This window comes from Manis pentadactyla, chromosome 11, assembly GCF_030020395.1.
Source record: "Manis pentadactyla isolate mManPen7 chromosome 11, mManPen7.hap1, whole genome shotgun sequence".
Lineage (NCBI taxonomy): Eukaryota > Metazoa > Chordata > Mammalia > Pholidota > Manidae > Manis > Manis pentadactyla.
The window spans coordinates 32,348,852-32,371,917 of record NC_080029.1 but is presented as its reverse complement, the minus strand read 5'-3'; the positions used below and the strand labels follow the sequence as shown (position 1 = coordinate 32,371,917).

Sequence of the window (23,066 nt, the reverse complement as noted above, 5' to 3'; positions counted from 1 at the left end):
TAAATCTGGTAATGGAAAAAGAAAGGTTTGAGGATGACTCCAAGATGTCTATTAGGCTGAACCATGTGAAACTGTCACTTAGATAAGTTGAAAATGCTTCAGTATCAGCAGTTTCTTAAAGTTAAGCCTAATAGGTTATATAATCGGATGAATGGTGATAGTAACTGAGAAAGAGAATCCAGGGAAAAAAAAGGAAATATTTGTGCAGGGCAGGAGGACTAATAATCTTGATTTTTGGATCTGTAGCATGTAAATTGCTTTTGGAATATATAGAAAGATACTCAGTGGGGAAATCTATAGCACAGAAGAGAGCTCAGAGATAGAAAGATGGTGGCCAGAATAGCATGGTTGATGGAATCTACCACCAAGAGGCTGGCTTGAGCACAAGCCATTCCAGTTGGAGCCTAACACAATGCTTTCAAAAAGGAGCTATCCATGTGACTGATAACGATTTGAGTCACCACCTTCACAATCTTTAAAAATGAAATAGGGTAACTTTAAACATCAGAGTGTACCACACATAGTAAGGTTGAGTACTGTTTCAAATGTGTGTTTCTGTGTACCAGTTTGCCATGTAAAAAGTTTTTTACCAAAAAAGAGTGAAAGAGTGAGAGTAAAGGAGCAAAAGGAGGGAGGGAAGAAGGGAGGAAGGGAAAAGAAGGAAGAAAAGATACATTTGCTGCAATACACAGAAGACAAGCTATGGGAAACCAGTAATGCTACAACTCAATGAAATTAAGGAAGGAAAATAAGGAGTTATTTTAGCAGTCCTTTATCTAAAAATCCCAGCGAGTGAATTTCCCAAGGTGGAAATATCTCTTATTCTCACCTCCAGAGAATACTTTCGTGTTCCCACTGTTGAAGGCCAGGCAAAAAATGTTGGAATGATGCTCTCCTTTGAGCTGTATGGGCTTGACTCTAGAGTGGATAGCTTGTTCCATGTGCCATAGCAGAACCCGGCGATCATCTCCTCCTTGACAGGGGTAAGAATCTAGTTAAAATAGCTGACATTTCAAGGCTGACACTTGGTCTTGCCAGCCTTGAAGCCCACCCCTTCCAAAACTGCATCTCTCCAAACTCAGAGAGATTCTGATGGGACACATAAACCCAGGACTCTATTGTTAACCCACCAGTAGACACACAGCCTGTCACTCCCTTTTCCCCAGGAGTTAAATCTTGAACAGACACACAACAATGGAAAGAAGATATAAATGCTAATACTGAAACCCTCAAAGCACCCAGTTGCTGACTTTCTAAAGACCCAGGTGTTGAGTACATCTTCATTTGCTAACTGAAGTCCTTCTACTAACATCCCATGTTCTTGTCTAACAGAACCTGAGTTGGTTTCTAGAACTTGCAACCGAAGAACTCTAAAGTAGTATTTCTAGCATACCAGTTTTCAAAGTATTCTCCTTGATGTGCTCTCACTGACTACAGGACACTGTACCAATGACAACAAAGAAACTGCCTTCACAATAGCACTATCTAGACAGAATCCAGGTCTCATGAAGCTCAGTTCAGCTCTTTCCTCTGTATAACTCCCAGCAGCCTGAATTAAATGAGCAATATAATATCACATGAGCCAGCTCCTAGAGAATGAGAATACATAAGTTCTGCATATTCTTTATATTTGCTGATGCATTGAATACATATGGAAGGATGAATAACAAGACTATTAACAGTGGTTACTATTTCCAGGGAATAGGGTTTAAAGAGAGGTAGAGAGCAGATTGGGGAGTTTTTACTTTTACTTTTACTTTATATATTTGGCACTGCTTGACTTTTTATAACAGGCCTGTATTATATTCCCAATAAAAATTTAAGTTACAACAGAAGCAAACATAGGCAGCAAACTATGGCAAGCTCTACACCTCTCCCTTCCTTCCTCCATTCAATATAACAGCCACAAATTATACCATATCCATACAAGGGCATATCATGCAGCCATTAAATCAGGAGATCTATAGAAATAACTTGGAAAGATGTCCAAAGGTATTTGTTAAGGGGACAGATGAGGCATAAAACAGTATGTGTGCCAACATCCATTTGCGTAAAACAAAATTTTTAAAAGCTCCATTGACAGCAGGAACCTTGTCAGTTTTGTTCACTACAGAGAACCCAGCACCTAAGTGAGTGCCCCCAGTAGTAGACATTGAATGAATGTGCTTACACCTGCATATCTATGCTTGGATTTGCATATCTAGATGGATATAAAAGAAGTTGTTTATGGTGGACACCACCTCTAGGCTAGGGTTGCTGGGGGCCTTTTTTCATTGTGGTAAAAATATGTAACATGAAATTTAGCATTCTAACCACTTTTAAGTGTATATTTTAGTGGCATTAAGTATACTAGCACTGTTGTGCACCCATTGCCACTGTTCATTCCCAGAAGTTTTACATCAGCCCAAACAAACTACCAAATAAACACTAACTTCCCTCGGCCTCCAGGAACCACCATACTACTTTCTGCGTCTATGAATTTGACTACTCTAAGTACCTCATAAAAATGGAGTCACATATTCGTCCTTTTGTGTCTGGCTTATTCACTCAGGATAATGTCTTTAAAGTACATCCATACTGTAGCATGTATCAGAACTTCATTCTTTTTTAAAGGCTGAATATTTCATTTTTATATATTTATATAAATAAAAATACACACACACACTCACACCATATTTTGCTTATTCATTCATTCATCAATGGACATTTGGGTTGTTTTCACTTTTTGGCTATTGAGAATAAATGTTGCTAAGAACATGAGTGTACAATATGTCTGAGTCCCTGCTTTCAACTATTTTGAACATACACACTTGGGAAAATTTTCTGTTTTTAATTTTGCTTTATACCTGCCCGTACTACTTTGACTTTTTGCCATAAACATACTTCCTAAAAAAATCAATATAAGATATAGTAGGCAAATCATACTTATTCCCCTTTGCCTAGTCAGAAGTTGTCTTTGCTCCTTAAGTTCCTTCTTCCTTCAATTGTTGGTCAAAATCAAGTTCTATGTCCTCCTCCAGTCATTTCATTGTCTACCAGATGACCCCTTAAGTGTGGCCCATGGAGTTCTGTGTTTATGATTTGCCTATTTCAGTTATGAGCTTTCTGGTCTGTGACTGTTATTTAAATTCTGTACCTTTTACAAATTAAGGTCATGAAGGTTTGGGGTTTTTACTTTAATGAAAACTGACAAAAAGGAATTTTTCACCCTATTAACAGATGAAGACAGGCCATAGGCACTTTAGTTGTCCACAGTCTCTATTCTTGCTGTTTTTCCCCTACACTGAGACCACAGGTCAGGGAACTATCACTGCTTTTGCTACTGTGTATCTTTTTTTCTTTTTAAAATTTTTAAAATTTTATTAAAACATCATTGATATATAATCTTATGCTGGTTTCAAATATACAACACAGTGGTCCAACTATCACCCATATTATTAAATTCTCAACCCTCTAGTGCAGTCACTAGGTATCAACATAGTAAGATGTTACAAAATCATTAACTGTATTCTCCATGCTATACTACAGTCCCTGTGACCAACCTATATTGTGACTGTGAATTATTGTGCTCCTCAATCCTCTTCACTCTCCCTCACCTGCCCCACTCTCCCCAACTTCTCCTCCTTGGTAACCACTAGACCCTTCTTGGTGTCTATGAGTTTATACTGCTGTTTTGTTATTTCTGTTTTGCTTTTTTTTGTTTTGTTTTGTTTTGGGTTTTTTTTTGAAAAAAACTTTTTTTATTTTGCTATCATTAATGTACAATTACATGAACAACATTATGGTTACTAGACTCCCCCTATTATCAATTCCCCACCACATACCCCTTTACAGTCACTGTCCATCAGCATAGTAAGATGCTATAGAATCACTACTTGTCTTCCCTGTGTTATACTGCCTTCCCCGTGTCCCCCCACTAAATTATACATGCTAATCGTAATGATCCTTTTCCCCCCTTATCCCTCCCTTCCCACGCATCCTCCCCAGTCCCTTTCCCTTTGGTAACTGTTAGTCCATTCTTGGGTTCTGTGATTCTGCTGCTGTTTTGTTCCTTCAGTTTTTTTCTTTGTTCTTATATTCCACAGATGAATGAAATCATTTCATACTTGTCTTTCTCCACCTGGATTATTTTACTGAGCATAATACCCTCTAGCTCCATCCATGTTGTTGCAAATGGTAGGATTTGTTTTCTTCTTATGGCTGAATAATATTCCACTGTGTATATGCACCACATCTTCTTTATCCATTCATCTACTGATGGACACTTAGGTTGTTTGCATTTCTTGGCTATTGTAAATAATGCTGCGATAAACATAGGGGTGCATATATCTTTTTCAAACTGGGCTCCTGGATTCTTAGGGTAAATTCCTAGGAGTAGAATTGCTGGGTCAAATGGTATTTCTCCTTTTAGGTTTTTGAAAAACCTCCATACTGCTTTCCACATGGTTGAACTAATTTACATTCCCATCAGCAGTATAGGAGGGTTCCCCTTTCTCCACATCCTCAGCAACATTTCTTGTTATTTGTCTTTTTGATGGTGGCCATCCTTACTGCTGTGAGGTGATATCTCATTGTGGTTTTAATTTGCATTTTTCTGATGATTAGGGATGTGGAGCATCTTTTCATGTGCCTGTTGGCCATCTGAATGTCTTCCTTGGAGAAGTGTCTGTTCAGATCCTCTGCCCATTTTTAAATTGGATTATTTGCTTTTTGTTTGTTGAGGTGTGTGAGCTCTTTATATATTTTGGATGTTAATCCCCTATCATATATGTCATTTATGAATATATTCTCCCATACTGTAGGATGCCTTTTTGTTTTACTGATGGTATCCTTTGCTATACAGAAGCTTTTCAGCTTGATATAGTCCCACTTACTCACTTTTACTTTTGTTTCCTTTGCTCAAGGAGATATGTTCATGAAAAAGTTGCTCATGTTTATGTCCAAGAGAGGTTTCCCTATGTTTTCTTCTAAGACTTTTATGGTTTCACTAATTACATTCAGGCCTTTGATTCATTTTGAGTTTACTTTTGTGTATGGGGTTAGACAATAATCCAGTTTCATTCTCTTACATGTAGCTGTCCAGTTTTGCCAACACCACCTGTTGAAGAAGCTGTCATTTCCCCATTGTATATCCATGGTTCCTTTATTGTATATTAACTGACCATATATGTTTGGGTTAATATCTGGACTCTCTATTCCACTCCACTGGTCTATGGGTCTGTTCTTGTGCCGGTACCAAACTGTCTTAATTACTGTGGCTTTGTAGTAGAGCTTGAAGTTGGAAAGCGAGATCCCCCTGCTTTATTCTTCCTTCTCAGGATTGCTTTGGCTATTCAGGGTCTCTTGTGGTTCCATATGAATTTTAGACATATTTGTTCCAGTTCATTGAAGAATGCTGTTGGTATTTTGATAGGGATTGCACTGAGTATGTATATTGCTTTGGGCAGGATGGCCATTTTGACAATATTAATTCTTCCTACCAAAGAGCATGGGATGAATTTCCATTTGTTAGTGTCCTCTTTAATTTCTCTTAAGAGTATCTTGCAGTTTTCAGGGTATAGGTCTTTCACTTCCTTGGTTAAGTTTATTCCTAGGTATTTTATTCCTTTCGATGAAATTGTGAATGGAAGTGTTTTCCTGATTTCTCTTTCTGCTCATTCATAAAGTATAACATTTTGGATCTTTTCAATGATTATGCTAGAAAAAGGAAGAAGAAAAGAAGACTCTCCAGGATAGGCCTGGATACTCACGGCAAAGAAATATTAACAATTGACAGCACTTCCGTATTTACTTACTAACACCTATGCCAGGCAACACAACTTCTCTCGAATTAGAGCAGCTTAAAACACAAAAAAAGTTATTTAAATAAGAAAACAGAATACATAAAAAAAAAGAAAAAAGAAAAAGAAAACAGAATAGTTATACCTACACACTCAAAGTCACAACCATTCTCAACCAAGGGTTTTCCCTGCATCACCAAGACATCATTATCTTAAATGTTCACTCTAGACATTTATGATTTTCTTGACAAACAAAAAAAACTTAGTAATTTAAAAAGCATGGTTATTTGTACAGTGCCTTGGGATCATTTAAAATGACGTGTCCTTAGTGTATAACATGATGATGGCAGCCCAAATCCACAGGAAACTGGAATCATTGAGGCAGAAGTTATTGCTATGGCAGGGCCTGCTTCTACTTTGCCCTCAAGGTTAATGTCACAACATATAAGGTGCACATCTCTTCTATTTTCATTAGCCAAGTATGAAGAGCCCTGTGCAAAGACAACACTTTTCAACCATGTGTTGGCCAAAAACACAATAGACGCAAACTGAGGCAAAACCTGAGATGGTCAGGCTGCTTTTAAGCCAGCAGAGGGAGCAGAACAGCTGTGCCCAAATCTCTGACCCTACAAAGCAAAAAGCGGGCTGGTAAAACAAGGATAAATCAGCTTAGAACATGAAAAAAGCTCTATAGTTCTGTCTCTGTGAATCACCTACTCAATTCAAAACAACAGAGATTTATTGCCTAGTTCCACACAGAAAGACTGTCGGACCTGCAAATAATCCAAGTAAAGAGTACCTTTAGGCCAGCTCATGAGCCTGGCAGTTGGGTGCTTGTGGGGTTGGCCCCGGCCTCCTGGGGCATCTCTGTGGGAGCACAGGGACCTGTTAGGAAGGCAAGGTCCTTCTGCTCTACACCACTGCTACGCAAGGGACAAGCAGAGGACAGGCCTTCTAAACCTGGTTTCCTCACAAATGATTGCTTAGCTTCAACTCATCTGAGAACCCCAAACGAACACAGCAACTCTGATGCTGGTCATTTCGGGTTGATTTAATTCTGTATTAACTCACCAATTCATCCTAAAAGTACTATAACCACATGCAGTAGAGTTTTTTAGTTACAGAAAAACTTTATATCTAAAAAGTACTGCACTCTTTCCCAATGGGTACTGAGCTATAAGCAGAAACTATGCAAATCCTCACACCATACTGTAACTAACGTTAATTATTTAACATCCTCCTTATTTTATAGCCCAGAAAAGCTGAGTCACAAAAGTCAAGAATTTTTGGGGGGTTTCCTCAAAAAGTTAGCCAAGCATAGGACAGGACTGAGACCCAGGTTCAAAGACTCCTGCAGCACCACATTGTTTAAATCATTTAAATGTCTGTCAGTGTTGCCTGGTTAAAATTATTGTTTAGTGAAATAAGCCAACACAAAAGGCCAAAGACTTTATGATTCCCCTTATGTGAGGAACCTAGAGTAGTCAGATTCAGTGACAGAAAGCAGAATGCTAGTTGCCAGGGGCTGGAGGGAAGGGGCAAGGGGAGTTGTTTTAATCAGTACAGTGTCAATTTTTCAAGATTAAAAAGTCCTGGAGCTGGATGGCAGTGATGGTTGCACAATGTAAATGTATTTAATGCCAATGAACAGTGCACATAAAATGGTTAAAATGATAAATTTTGTTTTATGTACTGTGTATTAAGGAATACCCCTCCACCAACACCAAAAACATAAGGTAGCTCTGTCCTGACATGGACTAATGATTAAGATATAAACTGTTAGTGACTGTATTAACTAATTGAAACATTACTTTCTTCTAAAAAATGGCATTATGGGATTAGATCCAGGATTCTGGATTTCATCTTTGACAGGCAGCAACGGTGGCACAATTGAAGGGGACAGAAAGTGCGAGCTCTGGAATATAAGTGCCTGAATTCAAATTTGGCGTTATCATTCATTTACTTATCCTTGGGCAAGTTATTTCAATTCTCTAGCCTCTCTCTAGCCTCAAGTCTCTGACTGTAAAATGAAGAAAATACTAACTCCCAGGGTTGTTGTGTGTATTGAGATAACATATATAAAAACACTTAGTCCAGTGTGTCAAATATTAGGTAAACACACCCCTCAAAGTGTCCTAGTTTCTTTTAAGAAATAAATAAATAGAAAAAAAGAAATATTCTTTTAAGAAAGAATAAAGCTATTATGAGCATGAGTGTTTAAGTATCTGCTTGAGTCTCTACTTTCAATTCTTTTGGGTACATTCCAGAAATCAAATTCCTTGATCATATGGCAATCCTATGCTTAATTTTCTGAGGAACTGCCACATTATTATCCACGATGGCTGTGCCATTTTAAATTACCAACAGCAATGACAAGGGTTCCAATTTTTCTACATCGTCAACAACACTTGTTATTTGCTGCTTTTTTTTTTTAAATAGCTATCCTTTTCGGTGTTAAATATTTGCTGGCTTTTTTGACCTTCAAATAATATCCTAAAATGACTCTTAAGTCTTTCTTGGTTATCTTAAAGCACACCATTCTCCAAGCAATCAGTTATTTTTCATTACATATTATTTTATACTTACGTATTCTGAAATTCAGGTACCACTTTTCTGCTTCTTCACTACACACAGACAAGAATTGCTGTGAGCCATTAATCCCCAATGGTTTGGCATTTCACTACCTGAAGGAACTAATGTCTTACAAAAATTTGATGTATTTATATGCAGTCTCATCAAATCGCTTACAAAAACATTAAGAGCAGTAATCTTAGACCTATTTTAGAAGTGGGTGTGGCATAAGGCAGTACAGCACAGCATTCTAGACCCGAGGCTTAGGATACAGATACACAGATCAGCTCTCAATGTTGCTATCACCTACTAGCTGTGTGCCTGTAGGCCAGTTAGTTAACCTCTCTAAATTATATCCTCTTATCGGCAAAACTGAGAAAGTAACTCCATCTATTTTGTAGTGTTATGAAGGTTAAATGAGATCTGTGTGAAGGACTTGGACCATTGCCTGATACATAGTTCAACTAGATAAATGTTAGCTGATCACAGTAATATGCTACTTGAATTCCAACAATAGCTAACAGCAAAATTTACTCTCCACCAGGGACTATCTTAAGGGCTTTACATATAGTGGCTCTTTTGATCCTCTTAACAACCCTATGAAGTAGGTGTTGTTATCCTTATTATCCAGATGAAACTACAGAAGAGCTAAATAACCTGGAGGTACAGTGACCAACAGTGGGAGCTGGGATCTAAATCCAGATAATCTGGCTCCGGAGATTGTGCTCTTTACCATAATACAATCCAGCCTCTCAAATACAACAAGGGCCAGGCAGCAGAGGAAATGAGTGAAATATGTCAGATTAAATGACAGACTGGAGTATTACAACCCTTTTTAAAAGGGTAAGGCCCTTATTCAGCTCCAGTTAGCCATTACCATAGAGGAATAGAGGCTCAAGGTTGCCAGATCTTCCAATTTTTCAAGAGAAGCCAGCAATCTGATTGTTGTAGGTTGAATGTAGACTTCAATACAAGCTGCATTTGGCCTATCCAACTAAGTTTGGGTGATTTTCCCAAAGTCACAAAATTGGGGTCCAATGACACTTCCTAAATCAGGGAAAATAAAAAAACAAATGCAAGTGCAGGCAAGTATGGAGAGATAAGGAAAGGTGGTGTCATAAAGATTTTGCTCTTCACTGCAAAGTAGCCACAGGAGGGATAACATCTACAGGCATTAACTTCTGCTGATACCCTGCCCTTACCTAGTACTCTTGTTCTGCAAACTAAGTCCACTTAGCTGCCTATTTTCTCATTTTTCCACATCTCCAGTTTAGGTAAGTACAGCAGAAACATCATTCCCATTTTAAAGATGTGAGAAGTGAGGCACTGGCTTGCCTCAATGATGGAAGCATTGACTCCAAGTTCAAAACACTTCACATTAAATGGGAAGCAGGAATTAAAAGTAGCAGCAATACCCTAACTAGATAGCTAGGATCCATGAAATAAAATGGTTTCTCTAAAATCAGATGACTCGTAGCACTGGAGTTTAACAGAACTAGGGTTTTTAAATCCTACACTAGCACACCAATTCCTAGACAATGACTCTAATTCCTGAAGAGAAACAGAGAAAGAATCCACAAATATCTTACACCATTCTCACAGAATACAGTTGGAAGACACCCAAGAGATCTTCTCCAACATCTCCATTTTGCCAGTGAAGAACCTGAGGCACAAAGAGGTAAACTCACCTACCCAAGAGCACACCAGCAGTCAGAAGCAAGGTGGAATTCAAACCCAAAATGTCTGATTCCAAAGCCCCTCTCTTCCTAAAGTGTGGTAAGGAGAAGCTACTAGAAGATTTTAGAGAGTACAACAACGATTTTAAAAATCATGTATTTTAATGTGTATTAGGAAAAAACTTAGCACATAAAAACCATGACTTCATAGCCATATAGTAATATAGTTTTCTTTTAAGTATTGTTTTAAGAGGAATCAACTTAGAAAAAATATGTTAAGTAATAGCATCGGTGATTCCCCTTAAATATGACAAAAGTAAAAAAAGGTGGGGCTCAAACTTCTGAAATTTAGAGTAGTTTACCAGGCATCTGTACTACTTACTTCCTTAAGAGACAGCCTCTAAATCTGAGGCTGAGGTCTGATACATACCCAAAAACAAACAGGGTAACTAGGGATTAACCTTGAAAAGTATTAGGAGAATGTATTAACAAAGAAAGTTGCAACCCAATCAGTTCCACTGAATCAGTCTAAAGAAAGACTACAAAATGGTCAAAACTTGAGATAAAACCATTCAGCCTCCCTAATAATAACCAAGGCCAATTTTGAGAACTGAGTAACAAAATTTTTAAATGATATCATTCTTCATATACTGACTGAATTAGCAAAGATAAAATGATGCCCAACAATAGCCATGATGTAGTCTCCTAATAAACTGGTACAAGCATAAATAAGTTAGTTCAGCCATCTTGGAGGGACAAATAAATATCAAATATATTTTATCAATGTAAAAAAATTCATACCCTTTGACCCAGGACCCCATGTCTAAGATTTTATTCTAAGGGAGAAAACAAATTTCACAAAGGTTTAGCTATAGGAATTGTGATAAAAGCAAAGAAAATATACATGAGATAAGGGAACTAGTAAAATTCCAATACAGGACTGATCTATATCAGGATGTAATGCTGCCAAAATACCATGTTTTAAAGTGTGTTCTCAAAGTGTGTTCCATAAACCCCAGGAGGTCTGCAAAGTCAAAACCAATTTTACAGTAACACTAAATGGTACTTGCCTTTCTCAGTGTGCTGACATTGAAATGATGGTACAAAAGCAGTGATGGCTTGTAAAACTACTGGTGCCTTAGTGCTAACCAAGGCAGTAAACTGTACTAGTCATCAGTGTATCCTTAACTGGCACACATTAGTAATAAAAAACAAATGCCTGTCTCACTTAGGAATGTCCTTGGTGATGCAGTAAAAATAATTTTATCCAATTTCAATGAGAGTGCAAATCTTAATACTCTGTATGGTAAAATGGAAGTACACATAAAGGACTTCCACTGAAAATTGAACAACGGTTACTTTGTGGAAAAGTGCATGTGTGATAGTTTGCATTGAGATGAACTGGCTGTTTTTTTCATGGAATACCATTTTTACTTGAAACGATTAACAAACTATGGTTATTCAGACCTGGGTATTTAGCAGATACTTCCTCAAAAATGAACAAGATAAGCCTGTCACTTCAAGGAAAACAACTGGCAGTATTTGTAGCCAGTAATAAAATTCAAGCTTTCAAACGAAAACAAGAATTTTGGAAATCATATTCACTGCAGTCAGCTTGACCACTTCCTAATATTTACGACGACTTTTCTGATAAGATTGGTAGTGGTACTAACAATATGATTTTTAAAAATATATAATGTGTTAAGATTAGGAAAATCTGATAACTCAGTGAACCAACATTCTCCCAATGATCAATGCATGATGTTACAAAACAATGCATGGGGCTCCTCCAATCCTTTTAATAACCCTATGAAATAGGTATTATTATCCTTATTATCCAGATGAAACTACAAAAGAGCTAAATAACCTGAAGGCACACAGCGACCAACAGTGGGAGCTGGGATCTAAATCCAGACAATCTGGTTCCAGAGACTGCTCCTTACCACAAAACAATCAAGTCTCTCAGATACAAGAGGGGCCAGGCAGCAAAGTAAATGAGTTGAAACCTGCCAGATTAAATAGCAGACTGGAGAATATACAACCCTTTTTAAAGGACAAACCACTACTCAGCTTCAGCCAGTTATTGCTTCAGAGAAACGCAGGCTCAAGGCTGCCAGATCTTCCAATTTTTCCAGGGAAACAGGCAACCCGAAGGGAAGACTTTGAAGGGAGACTAATAGAGGATTTTAACGTAACAAACTATGAAAAGTTCTCTGATATGGTTTCAAATTCCACATTGCGAGTAATCTTTAAGAAACTTCCACTTGCTGAGTTTTGGTATAGTATCAAAGAAGAACATACAGAGTTATCTGATAAGGCATTAAAATACTCTTCCCCCTTTCTAACTACACACTCGTGTAAGGCTGAATTTTCTGCATATATATCAGCTAAACCACTATTTCACAACATATTAAATGTAAATGCTTTTATAAAGTCCATTATGACATTAAAGAGATTTGGAAAAATGTAACGATGCTACTCTTACCAGTATTTTTCATTAAAATATTATGTTAATACAGTTTATTATTGCTATTCTTAAATGCATTTTTAAACCTTCTGAGTTTTAAATTATAATACAATAAAAATAAATATGACCCCTGCAAAAAATCAATAAACATGAACCATGTAAACTGAAGTTCTTTGAGGTCTTCAATTATTTTTAAGAGTGTAGAGATCCTGAAACCAAAGAATTTGAGAATTTTTGCTTTAGAACAGTGGTCCTCAACCAGGTGATTTTGCCCCCTAGAGAGTGTTTAGTAATGTCTACAGACACTTTTGGTTGTTACAACTGGGGAGATGCTACCGGCATATACTGGTGAGAGGACAGAGATCATGCTAAATGTTCTACAGTGTACAGAACAGCCCCCCAGAGCGAAAAGTTATCTAGCCCAAAATGTTAATACTGTTGAGAGGCTGCAAAACCTTGCTTTTGAAGAATAGACAATGACATATGAAAAAAAGTTAGTATTAAGAAAAAAGTTACAAAATAGCAGAGATGGCCTCATTCTAATTTTAAAAGTATATTTTAAAAATGTGTACATATGCATACAAAAAATCTAAAATAGGTCCTATGCATCAAAAATGGTCATCCTGAGTAGGTGGAATCCTTCTTTCTTTCTTTAAATATCTCTTTATTTTCCAAATTTCTCATAATTAATACATGATATTTTTAAAACTTACAAATAAGTGGGAAGCTTTATCAGAAGTGTCATATTCTGATGACTTGTATGATTAAACAGGAAATTCTCAAAAGTAAAGTATGGAATTAGTGAAATGTTAAAAGAACAAAAGCTCCTCAAATAGAGCTAGGAGTACACTAAAAAAAGATTCTCAGGGCCTCAACAACAGTAAGGATTGTCAGAGAAGTTATTAAAATAGTGGATGATGCACTGTAAGACCAAAGATTGTCCATATGTCCAGTCCTTCTTCTGCCATAGAGAACTAACCTGGACAGAAGATCTCCTAATTATATCACAGATGCTCTTCATTCTGAATTGATTTTTTAGTTTTTTAAGTAAGAACACTGCCTGCTTGACTTTTTGCAAAATTCCTTGCATAAGCAACATTAACAGCATAATAAAGCTTTCTTTTTGATTCTTGGGTAATTCTAAAAAGATTGAACCAGTACAGGCCCTGATGCTTTCTTAGTTCTGCGAAGGCGCACAGTACCACCCACAAGCAGGGAGCAGATAGGTATAAACAGAGGTGTCAACTCTGAGGCTCAGTTAAGGGCTGCTTGAAGTTGGTTACCAAACATACAAATTTCATTTGTTTCTTGCCACTAGAGTAAGGCAAAACACATGCTTCAGCCATCTATGGCAACAAGGGATAAAAGACCTGTACTAGGACATCAAATATGGTTAAGACACCTATAAAAAAAGAGAAACAACAATCCTCAGAGGCTCTAATTAGTTACTTGGCCTTAAGTAGTAACACAAAAGATAAAACTGGAATTTAGATACAAGACTTAAATGGAAATTCAGAATGAGGGAAGTTGTATAATAAATATTTGACAGGCATCTGGATTTGCAAAAATTCCTCCTCCTCAGTAATGTTCTTGGAAGGGAATAGACTCCCCAAAGCAAGGAATTATAGGTAAAACTAGAGACTCAGGCAGAATAATAGCCTGCCTCCCCATGGAAATATCTACTTACTCATCTGTAAAATAATGGGCTACCACCAACTTAAAAACAACCCTATTCAGGGACAATGAAACTGCAGATAGAATGTACTGGAAGAGTTTAAATATTAAACTTGAAGGGTTTAATATTTTACTTGAGTTATATCCTCTATGAATACAGAAGGTCTTGACTTTCCCTACTGAGGGACCAGGTCAGAAGATGCAAATTTTAATTCTGATTGTACTACTTACTAGTTGTGAGTTACCCAGCAAATCACTTTGCCTCTTTGCTCCTCTGTGTCCTTATATGTACGTAACATTAAAGGCTTCAATTAGACAGATGGTCCTTAGTCCTTTCCAGCAATAAAATTCTATGACTACAGAGACAAAACATCAGTAGTATAAGATCACAAGTGAGAATGGTGAAATCAGAACTCTAATGCAGATCTCTTAAACTTTACTGATGACATTCCACACAACATGAAAGACATTCTAGAGCCAACTGGCCATATACCTAAAAAACTACAGTTCCTGAAAACCCCTGTCAGGGCCAATCTATATACTTGAGGGGGCCAATTTTTACTCCAAATGTACTCTGTTGCTGGACAGACACTCCAAAACACTAAGCCTGTAGCATATTTTTAATATATCTACTTTTGGTTAAAAACATCTCAGGAAAACAATCCCAATTCAGCGGAGACTCATTCCTCAAACTGCCTTTCCTCAAAATCAACTGTGCAAAAAACAGCCCACAGGATGACTTTAAAAACAAAACAAAAAAGAAAGTACAGAAAGTAAACAGTAGAACAAAGACTGTAAAAGGAGATATATAGAAAGGAAGGGGTAATATTAGCCTCTGGACCTAGCATTTTCTTAACAGTTTTAGCTTTTTTTTTTTTTTTCCCTTTCTAACTAAGATGACAAGCAGGAGACAAATAACTAATAGTCAACCACTGCCTCTCAGACTCAATCCACTACCATATAAAATGGAAGCTAAAGAACTTGACCTAGGGAGAATGGAGGCTTGGAGGTGAATTTCCATGGTGAATGGGAGGAATTAAGAGACCAGGACTTTGGTTTTACCTGAGTAACTCAGATGATTATGAGTAGTAGGTGGCCATATAACTTACCATCCAAACTAGGGCCTTTTTAAAAATGAAAGAACACTAGTATTTGTACCAGGACAATGGGAAATTGGGACAGTCCCAAATCAACCGGATATACAGTCACCTTAGTTATTAAGGACCCTAGAAGGCAACAAGGCAGGCAGGGGGCCTACAGAGTTACCTTGCCAACTACATAAAGTAATCTTACTTCACCCTATCAACCAGCAGGAGGCAAAAGGGAAGGCGGGAATCAATCAGCCCTTCTGCCAACATCATCTCTACTACTTGAATAGATTATAAGCCTGTTGATTTCCTCAGATGTCATTTTCTCATTGGTTCCTACATTCCCCAGCACTCTGGAACATAACTTCCATTTTAAAATTGGCCTTAATAGGAAAATAGTACTCCGAGCACATGGACTTGAATCTCCAATGCATTATCAACTCTGTATCCTGAAAGGTGTAAGACAGAATCTCAGCTATTTAACACTGCAAAGTGCAAGGAATGAGTAAGGTGGCAAGGAAAGTGTGAACATGAAGGCATGGGGAGAGCAGATAACTGAAGTGACAAACTACAGTCATTAAAGTCTTTTCCCTAAATCCTTGACTTAGGAAAACTGATGTGAAGAGCAAGTAGAATCTAAGACCTACAGAGCAACCGTCCATGTTCACCCAATCAGTGAATAACCTTAGAATGAATCACTTCTTTTTTATGGAATAGTGAAATTGCTGGTGAAAAAAGTAAATTCCATTTACAACCCGCAGGATATATACTTTAAGTACATTAAGGATTAAATAGCCTTATTACCTGGTCTAGGAGTCATATCAACCTTCGTAATACTGTGTCTGTACAAAAGTGCTTCCAAATGATTTACCAGTGCTCTCTGGGAAAATAATCTCCTGTTACATTGTTTAAACCTTCTTCAAAAAGCACTTTATTCTGAGGCACATTTTTCATCTATGCCCCAGGCATAGATATTTTCTCCCCATGTGTAATTATGAGGAATGATATCTATTTCTATTGGCTGAAATTCAATGAAATCTACTCAATCAGCATGCTTTCAGAAGACATCAAAGTCAAATTACAGGATCAGTAAAAATATATATATATTGTTTGTACTGTTAGTTGGGCTAATGAAGAAGAGGCCAACTTGGTAACCAGTTTACCTACTCCTAATTAGACTAAAAAGAGGTGAGTTAAACCCAGTGTGAAGTTAGTCACATGGTTTATGTAAGCAAGCATGAAAAGAAGTTGAAGGAAGAAGACTTTAGATGACTGCCACAACCAAAATCCTGGTGAAATGATTTCAAGCACCAAGAGAACTCTGAGGGGTGAGTACGATAGCTTATTGAACAGAACTGTGCTTATTGGCTCTATCCCTTCAGCCCCATGCTCCATTCCTGTTTACAGACAAGGGGAAAAAAAGCAGTTAGCAAAGTATCAGAGTGATAGCATCAAGAGATGAGAATATAGGGGGGAAAGTCAGATCCTTTTAAAATGTACACAACATTCTAATCATTTCAGAGTAGTTAGCAGCATGTCTCAGAGCTCACACAGATTCAGGCTGGAAATCCAGCTCCACCACAAACTATAGGAACTTACACAAGATAATGAACTTCTCTAAGCCTTAGTTTCTTCATATATAAAATAAGGATAACAGTACTATCCTTACCTTAAGGAAAGATTCTTTTAACTACTAGATGTGAACATATACGTATATGTGTCTGACATATGAAACACCCCCAAACAGTATTTGATAAATTAATGACATGCTCAAATGTAAGCTATTTTTATTGTTAAACATTTATTTTTATAAATAGCAATGTCTCAGTTGAACATCAGGTGAGGCATTTCTACTTAATTCAGTAGACACTGCAGTTTTTTGAGGGCTCTGCAGTATCAGGATGTGAGATAATGAGAGTTAAGTTTTAGGAACCTTATGTTATGTTGGCAGTTGTAACTAATTAAGTATTAAAACTGAAAAGAGCAAAAGCCTGGGAGGCAGTCATTAGCACCAAATTTTCTACAAAGATCAAGGTAATATGCCAAGGTAACAAAAGTCTTTTTTCCTCTCTAGAATTATATTTCACTTCACTTTAACCAGAAACAATGAATTTTATTATCTATTTTTCCACTATTGCCCTACTTGTTCTCTGCATTACAGAACACTCAGCAGCCATTTATCAATGTCTTTTCTTGATTCTTTAGTACTTAGTTATGATAATTAATAAAACCTTCAAATCCCTTTGTCTTTCCAGACTGTAAGTAACACTAGCTATTTCCAAGTGGTAAATAAAACGTATAAAGTACTTAGTAGAGGGTCTGGTACATACTACATGCCAAATAGATGTTTTAAAAAAATTCATATAGGTATTATTAAGACTAAAGAGGCACACAGACTATGTTCTCACTAAATATCTTTAATGAATGTAAATAAACATAAGATACCTGTGTAAAACAAGCTAACTTTACTTAGAGCAAAACACATAAATACAATTTATCATCTAAGAGGAGTAACTAGAGTGGTACAGTACATATGTTCAGAAATTGCTAATATTTAACTTTCATTTCTTTAGTTAGAAATCCAGAAAAGGTGATCTGCCCTACAAAAAGAAAAGGGAAAGAGAAATACAAAAAGGCAACTTAGAAACAGCACCTGGCTGGGAGGAATGAACCGTACTTAGAATCTTGACTGCAATGACTAACCAGGCAGCTGTGGGCAAGTCAACCTTTCTACTTCTCCACTCCCAGTTTCCTAAAATGATTACCTTTCCATCTCTCTGATTCAATGAGGAAGATAGAAGATATAAAAAAGTTACCTAATGCAATATTCCCCAAGCTTCAGTCAATCTTGATCACCTTTTGATTTTTGCCATATCCACATAACACACTCACCATTTTTTCTGTAAATTGACTTTTTAAATTTTAACCTCATCTTAAGTAATAAATCCATTAAAATAATTTTATACATGCTAGTTAACTTCTCTAATAAATATAAAAATAAATGTATCGACTAAGTATTCATTCAAAGATCACCTAAAATCAGCTTTCATATCTAGACTTTGGCAAATAGTAACCTAACCCTTATAACTTAGAATAAAAAATTTTAGAGGACAGAGAATTAAGTAGAAAAGAAATGTAATTTCACACACAATAACCTAAGTGTTAATCCTAACAGGTTTAATATTCAGTCCTTTAATTATAAGAGACAATACTTTTAATATGATATGGGGTATCAAAAATTGAAAACAGAATTGATTCCTTCTTAGCCAACCTAATCTTCATTTGAATTAGGATCTTAGTCCCATTAACCTTAAAAGGCTTTAATTCCGTCCTTGAGTATCAAATTCAGGCTAAATCAAGAAAAGCAATTACTTCTTGAAGTCATGAAAAAGAAAAAAGATTAAAACTAAGAGCTGTTTATTAGCAATGGAAATGCTCTTCACCTGGCTCAATGCACGAGAAAATAAATGCATCCACTTTTTTTTATTAAAGTATCATTGATACACAATCTTATATTGGTTTAAAATACACAACACAGTGGTTCAACATTTACCCATATTATCAAGTCCACACCCCCTCCAGTGTGGTCACTGTCCATAAACATAGTAAGATGTTACAGTATTAACTGTATTCTCCATGCTGTACTACCATCCCCGTGACCAACCTATATTGTGATTGCAAATTTCTGTGTCCCTTAATCCCCCTCCCCCTTGGCAACCACTAGGCCCTTCTCGGTGTCTGAATGCATCCACTTCTTAACTCGGAATTTAGAAAGCAGTATCCTTTTGTGTCAAGTTTTACTGGTCAATAAAGTTTCCCTGATTTAAGTGACTGCAACCGTACGTAACAACCAAATCTATTAATAATCAGCGAATAAGCACACACTTGTACCTGAGCTGACACCTCCTTTCAGTGTGGTCCCAGCATACATAACTGAGGACCACTCCTTTTTCCAGGGACTCTTAGTAATCAAAAACACATTGGCATAAGCTATGGAAGCAACCTTGGTGTCCATCAATAGATGAATGGATAAAGAAGTGGCACACATACACAATGGAACATCATTCAGCCATAAAAAGAAAAGAAATCCTGCCATTTCCAACAACATGGAAGGATCTAGAGGGTATTATGCTCTGAAATAAGCCAGGCGGAGAAAGACAAATACCATATGATTTCACCTATTTGTGGAATATAAAAACAAAGCAAAACAGAAGGAACAAAACAGCAGTAGGCTCATAGACACTGAGAAGTGACTAGTGCTTACAAAGGGAGAGGGTTTGGGGTGGGGGAGGTGATCCTGTAACATCTTTCTACATTTATAGATACAGTAACCTCACTAGAGTGAGGATTTAGTAACATGGGTAACTTTTGAACCACTGTGTTGTACATTTGAAACCAACATAAGATTGTATATCAATGACACTTCAATTAAAAAAAAACACACTGGCATAACAAGTCATTCACAGTAATGTATTAGTAATAAACAGAAAAGCCCAGAAGATGAATCCAAGACTTGGTTCCCTAATCACCTTGTCAAAAACGTATGTACTATGAAAGCTTTCCAAAGTCAAAAACCTACCCTGGCCATATTTCTCCTGACAAACTAACCACTGGACCAAGAAATTCATTCTAATTAAACAAATGAGAAGTTTTCATAAAGTCAGACTTTATTTAACTGGCTAAAACCAAACACTTTAACTGTAGACAATATGCTCTTAGATGAATTTATTTATAAAAAACTGACTCTATAAAATGTGATATAACTAATGATAGGGAAACAGGAAATGATTACTAATTAAATGGGTTCAAATTAAGCATGTAGTTATTATAGCTTTATTGGATGACTTAAAAAATGCTTTGATGACAATACTGGAGTTAAGCTTACTTACAATGCATTTTTAACAGTTCGCCTCATTGAGATGTCTCAATTTTTCATATGGTACTGTGCCATGTGCAATAAATGTTACATGTTGAAGGTGTCTATCTCCTAACAACTTTTTGTGAGGCTCAGGTTAAACAACACAGTAATAACAGTTGTAGCTATTATTATACTATATGTATGAGGAAACAGAGAGTTAAATGACTTGTCAAAGGTAAATTAGCAAGTAGTTGAGTTGATATTCACCCCCAGGCAGCCTGACTCCAGGTTTCAGGCTCTTAATCTCTCTATATAACTGTGAATTATAACAATCAATAAAGTCAGAGACCCATGTTAAATAAAAATAGGAATAGTTATACCAGTTATAAATATTATGACCAAGTAATTAAATGCCTCTCCTGATTCACAACTCTTACTTAATTAACTTTGAAACAGTGTGGTTGCTGATGCTATTTGAAAAGCTTCTGAAGGTGTTTTTCCTACATTTAGTCACAAACACTAAAAAAAAAATCATAATCTCTTACTGCAACTCAAAACTTGATTCTTATGGGCTATTAATCTGCTAGCTCTACAGGTTCTTATGCCTTAAATATCAATTCAGGGGAAAGAATATTACAGCAACTTTCTTCTCCAAAGAGATGAATATTTTTGTTTACTGCTAAGTGTCTGATTATACAAAGCTTTTACAAGATATAAGAAGGCAGGATTACAACCCAAGTCAGATACGCACAGAGCTACATTCTAATTGGTCCCCCAATAAGATCCAAGATGTTCATCTTCATCCCAAAGAAAAAAGCTTTTAGGCAAACATGTAAAGGAATCCATTCTCGGGGAAAGAAGCAGTATAAGAGGAAGCAATTTAAAGTACTAGATGAAACTAAAGATGCCTAAACATGTGCACTAGCATAACTTCCTTCATGTTAGGATCTCTTATAAGTAACACTTCAATATACAGTGTTGGTCCTCATCCCTCAAAGAACAAACACACATAAACATTTTAAGAAGAGACTGCAAGCATTAAGCATAAGCTATTCTTCATAAAAGGTAATGTTCACTCAAATCTATGGAATTTACAAAGTACCTTGACGTGTAACATTTCATTGAATACTACAGTCCTGTTAGGTAGTGAGGGCAATTTGCTACCCCCATCTTACATATGAAGTATGAAGGGACTTACCTAAATTCACACAACTTATGGCTGGTGGAGCCTCCAACTCATACTACGTAACACCAAATCCCAGGCTCTTTCCACACCACATTATACCTCCTCATTCTACATCAACAGGTCACAAAAGTATCTTGTTTGCCCAACTGGCACAGATCCATTACCGGCACTGTAAAAATAAATGTCAGCTGATAATGACAACACGAATTGCTGTCATTAGTACAAGGGGAAAGAAAATAAACTGCATTTTCTGAGAGACCTGGCACTCGGCTCAGCACCCAAACTAAACTTTGCCTAATGTAGATCTCACAACAGCCCTTCAGGTAAATGCTGGTGTTCCCAGCGTGTACATCAAGAAATTAGCAACTCGACTAAGGTCACACATTAAATGACACAGCAGTGATTTTAACCATGTTGCCCTCTGACTTTAACAACTACCTAACAGGTTATACCTCACTGCCCTACATTTCACAGTAATGCCCTTTTCTAATCAGACAATTGAGAAAAATTTTTTAGGTTAAAATATCCTAATGCTTTAAAATGTCAAAAAAAAAATCCTTCCACTTGTTGCTGTCACAATCTCACTTTCCAATAGAGCACCTTTTCTCCTCCTGATTTTCCTGATCTTTTAATATTTGCTGGCCTCACTGTGCCTTGGAAGAGGGGCTGTTTAGAACAAAAAAGCAATTATGTATCCTTAACAAATCGCATCTTATAAGGCCACAGGAATCATGCAAATATTACTTTTGCCCTAGGTCTCAGTTAATTCTATGAAATAGTATGTGTTAGTTTTAAGAAATGTCAACCTGCTCAAATGATTGGGAAATAAAAACGGTGAACAAACTATGAACAAGGTATCCTTTTAATCGCCACTTTCTGAGGGATTTAACCAATCCAAACAAGATGCAGGAGACAAAATGTATAAAAGTAATTTCGTTACCATCCCAGATTCTGTCTCCTGCCACATTATTGTGAAACTCTAGGGGCAGACAGCATGTCTGTGTGCCTCTTCCCTCAGGTGTTTACTGTTGAAGAAGGTGATGATAGGTGAGAGAAAATGTAAACAGGACACTTTAATCGTTTTAAATTTTGGAAGACTATTGAAGGACAACAAAATGTAATTCACTTTAACAAGCTAAGGTGTATTTATGTCTCCCAGAGAAGGATTCCTCATCTGAAGCAAACAGGAGGAACTTTCTGTTTAAGTTGTACTTATAATGGAAGCTAAAGAGCTAAAAAGGCTTTTAACCAAAACTCTATGTTCAGGGAACAAATAAGAAAAGCTAAGTCTATCAGAGCTAAATTGGAAGGACGGGTGGAAAAGCCTGCTAGGAAGACTAGGAACACGGCAGTAGTAGATAAAAAGGAACAGGAAGCACTGAGCTAGAGGAAGTGTGAGGGGAAGGAAGAGGAGAAATGGGCAAAGAAGGCTGGAACCTAGAAGTACTGATGGATTGGCTACTCAAGCCTAGAAAAGCAAGGAAATGAATGCCTACAACCAGAAGGTTTACCAGAGCCTGCCCTCCTCTTCTACAGACTAAAATTTAAGATAAATGAACTGGCCAGGATTAGCAAAAATGGGCTTCATTTAAGACACAGGGCTAAGGCCCTGCACAAGGATAACTGGTGGAGAATGAAGGCAACTTTCTAGTGCTTTTTAAAAAGTGTAAACTTTAAATGGGTGAATAGAATAGCATGTGAATTATACCTTAATTTTTTTTAAGTGTTGTATTAAACTGGGCATTGTATAACTATATTATGATTTA

General features: G+C 36.8%; 1 protein-coding gene across 5 annotated transcripts in view; it reads right to left on the bottom strand.

The window, feature by feature from the left end:
- DCAF5 (DDB1 and CUL4 associated factor 5) overlaps window positions 1-23,066 on the bottom strand; it is a 109,033-nt gene that overhangs the window by 83,599 nt on the left and 2,368 nt on the right. For all 5 annotated transcript variants that reach the window (XM_036913377.2, XM_036913378.2, XM_036913376.2 and 2 more), the window contains one exon: window positions 830-973. In XM_036913377.2, coding sequence (XP_036769272.2) covers window positions 830-941 — 112 coding nt within the window. In that variant the 5' untranslated portion in view covers window positions 942-973. The remainder of the gene's footprint in view (window positions 1-829; window positions 974-23,066) is intronic.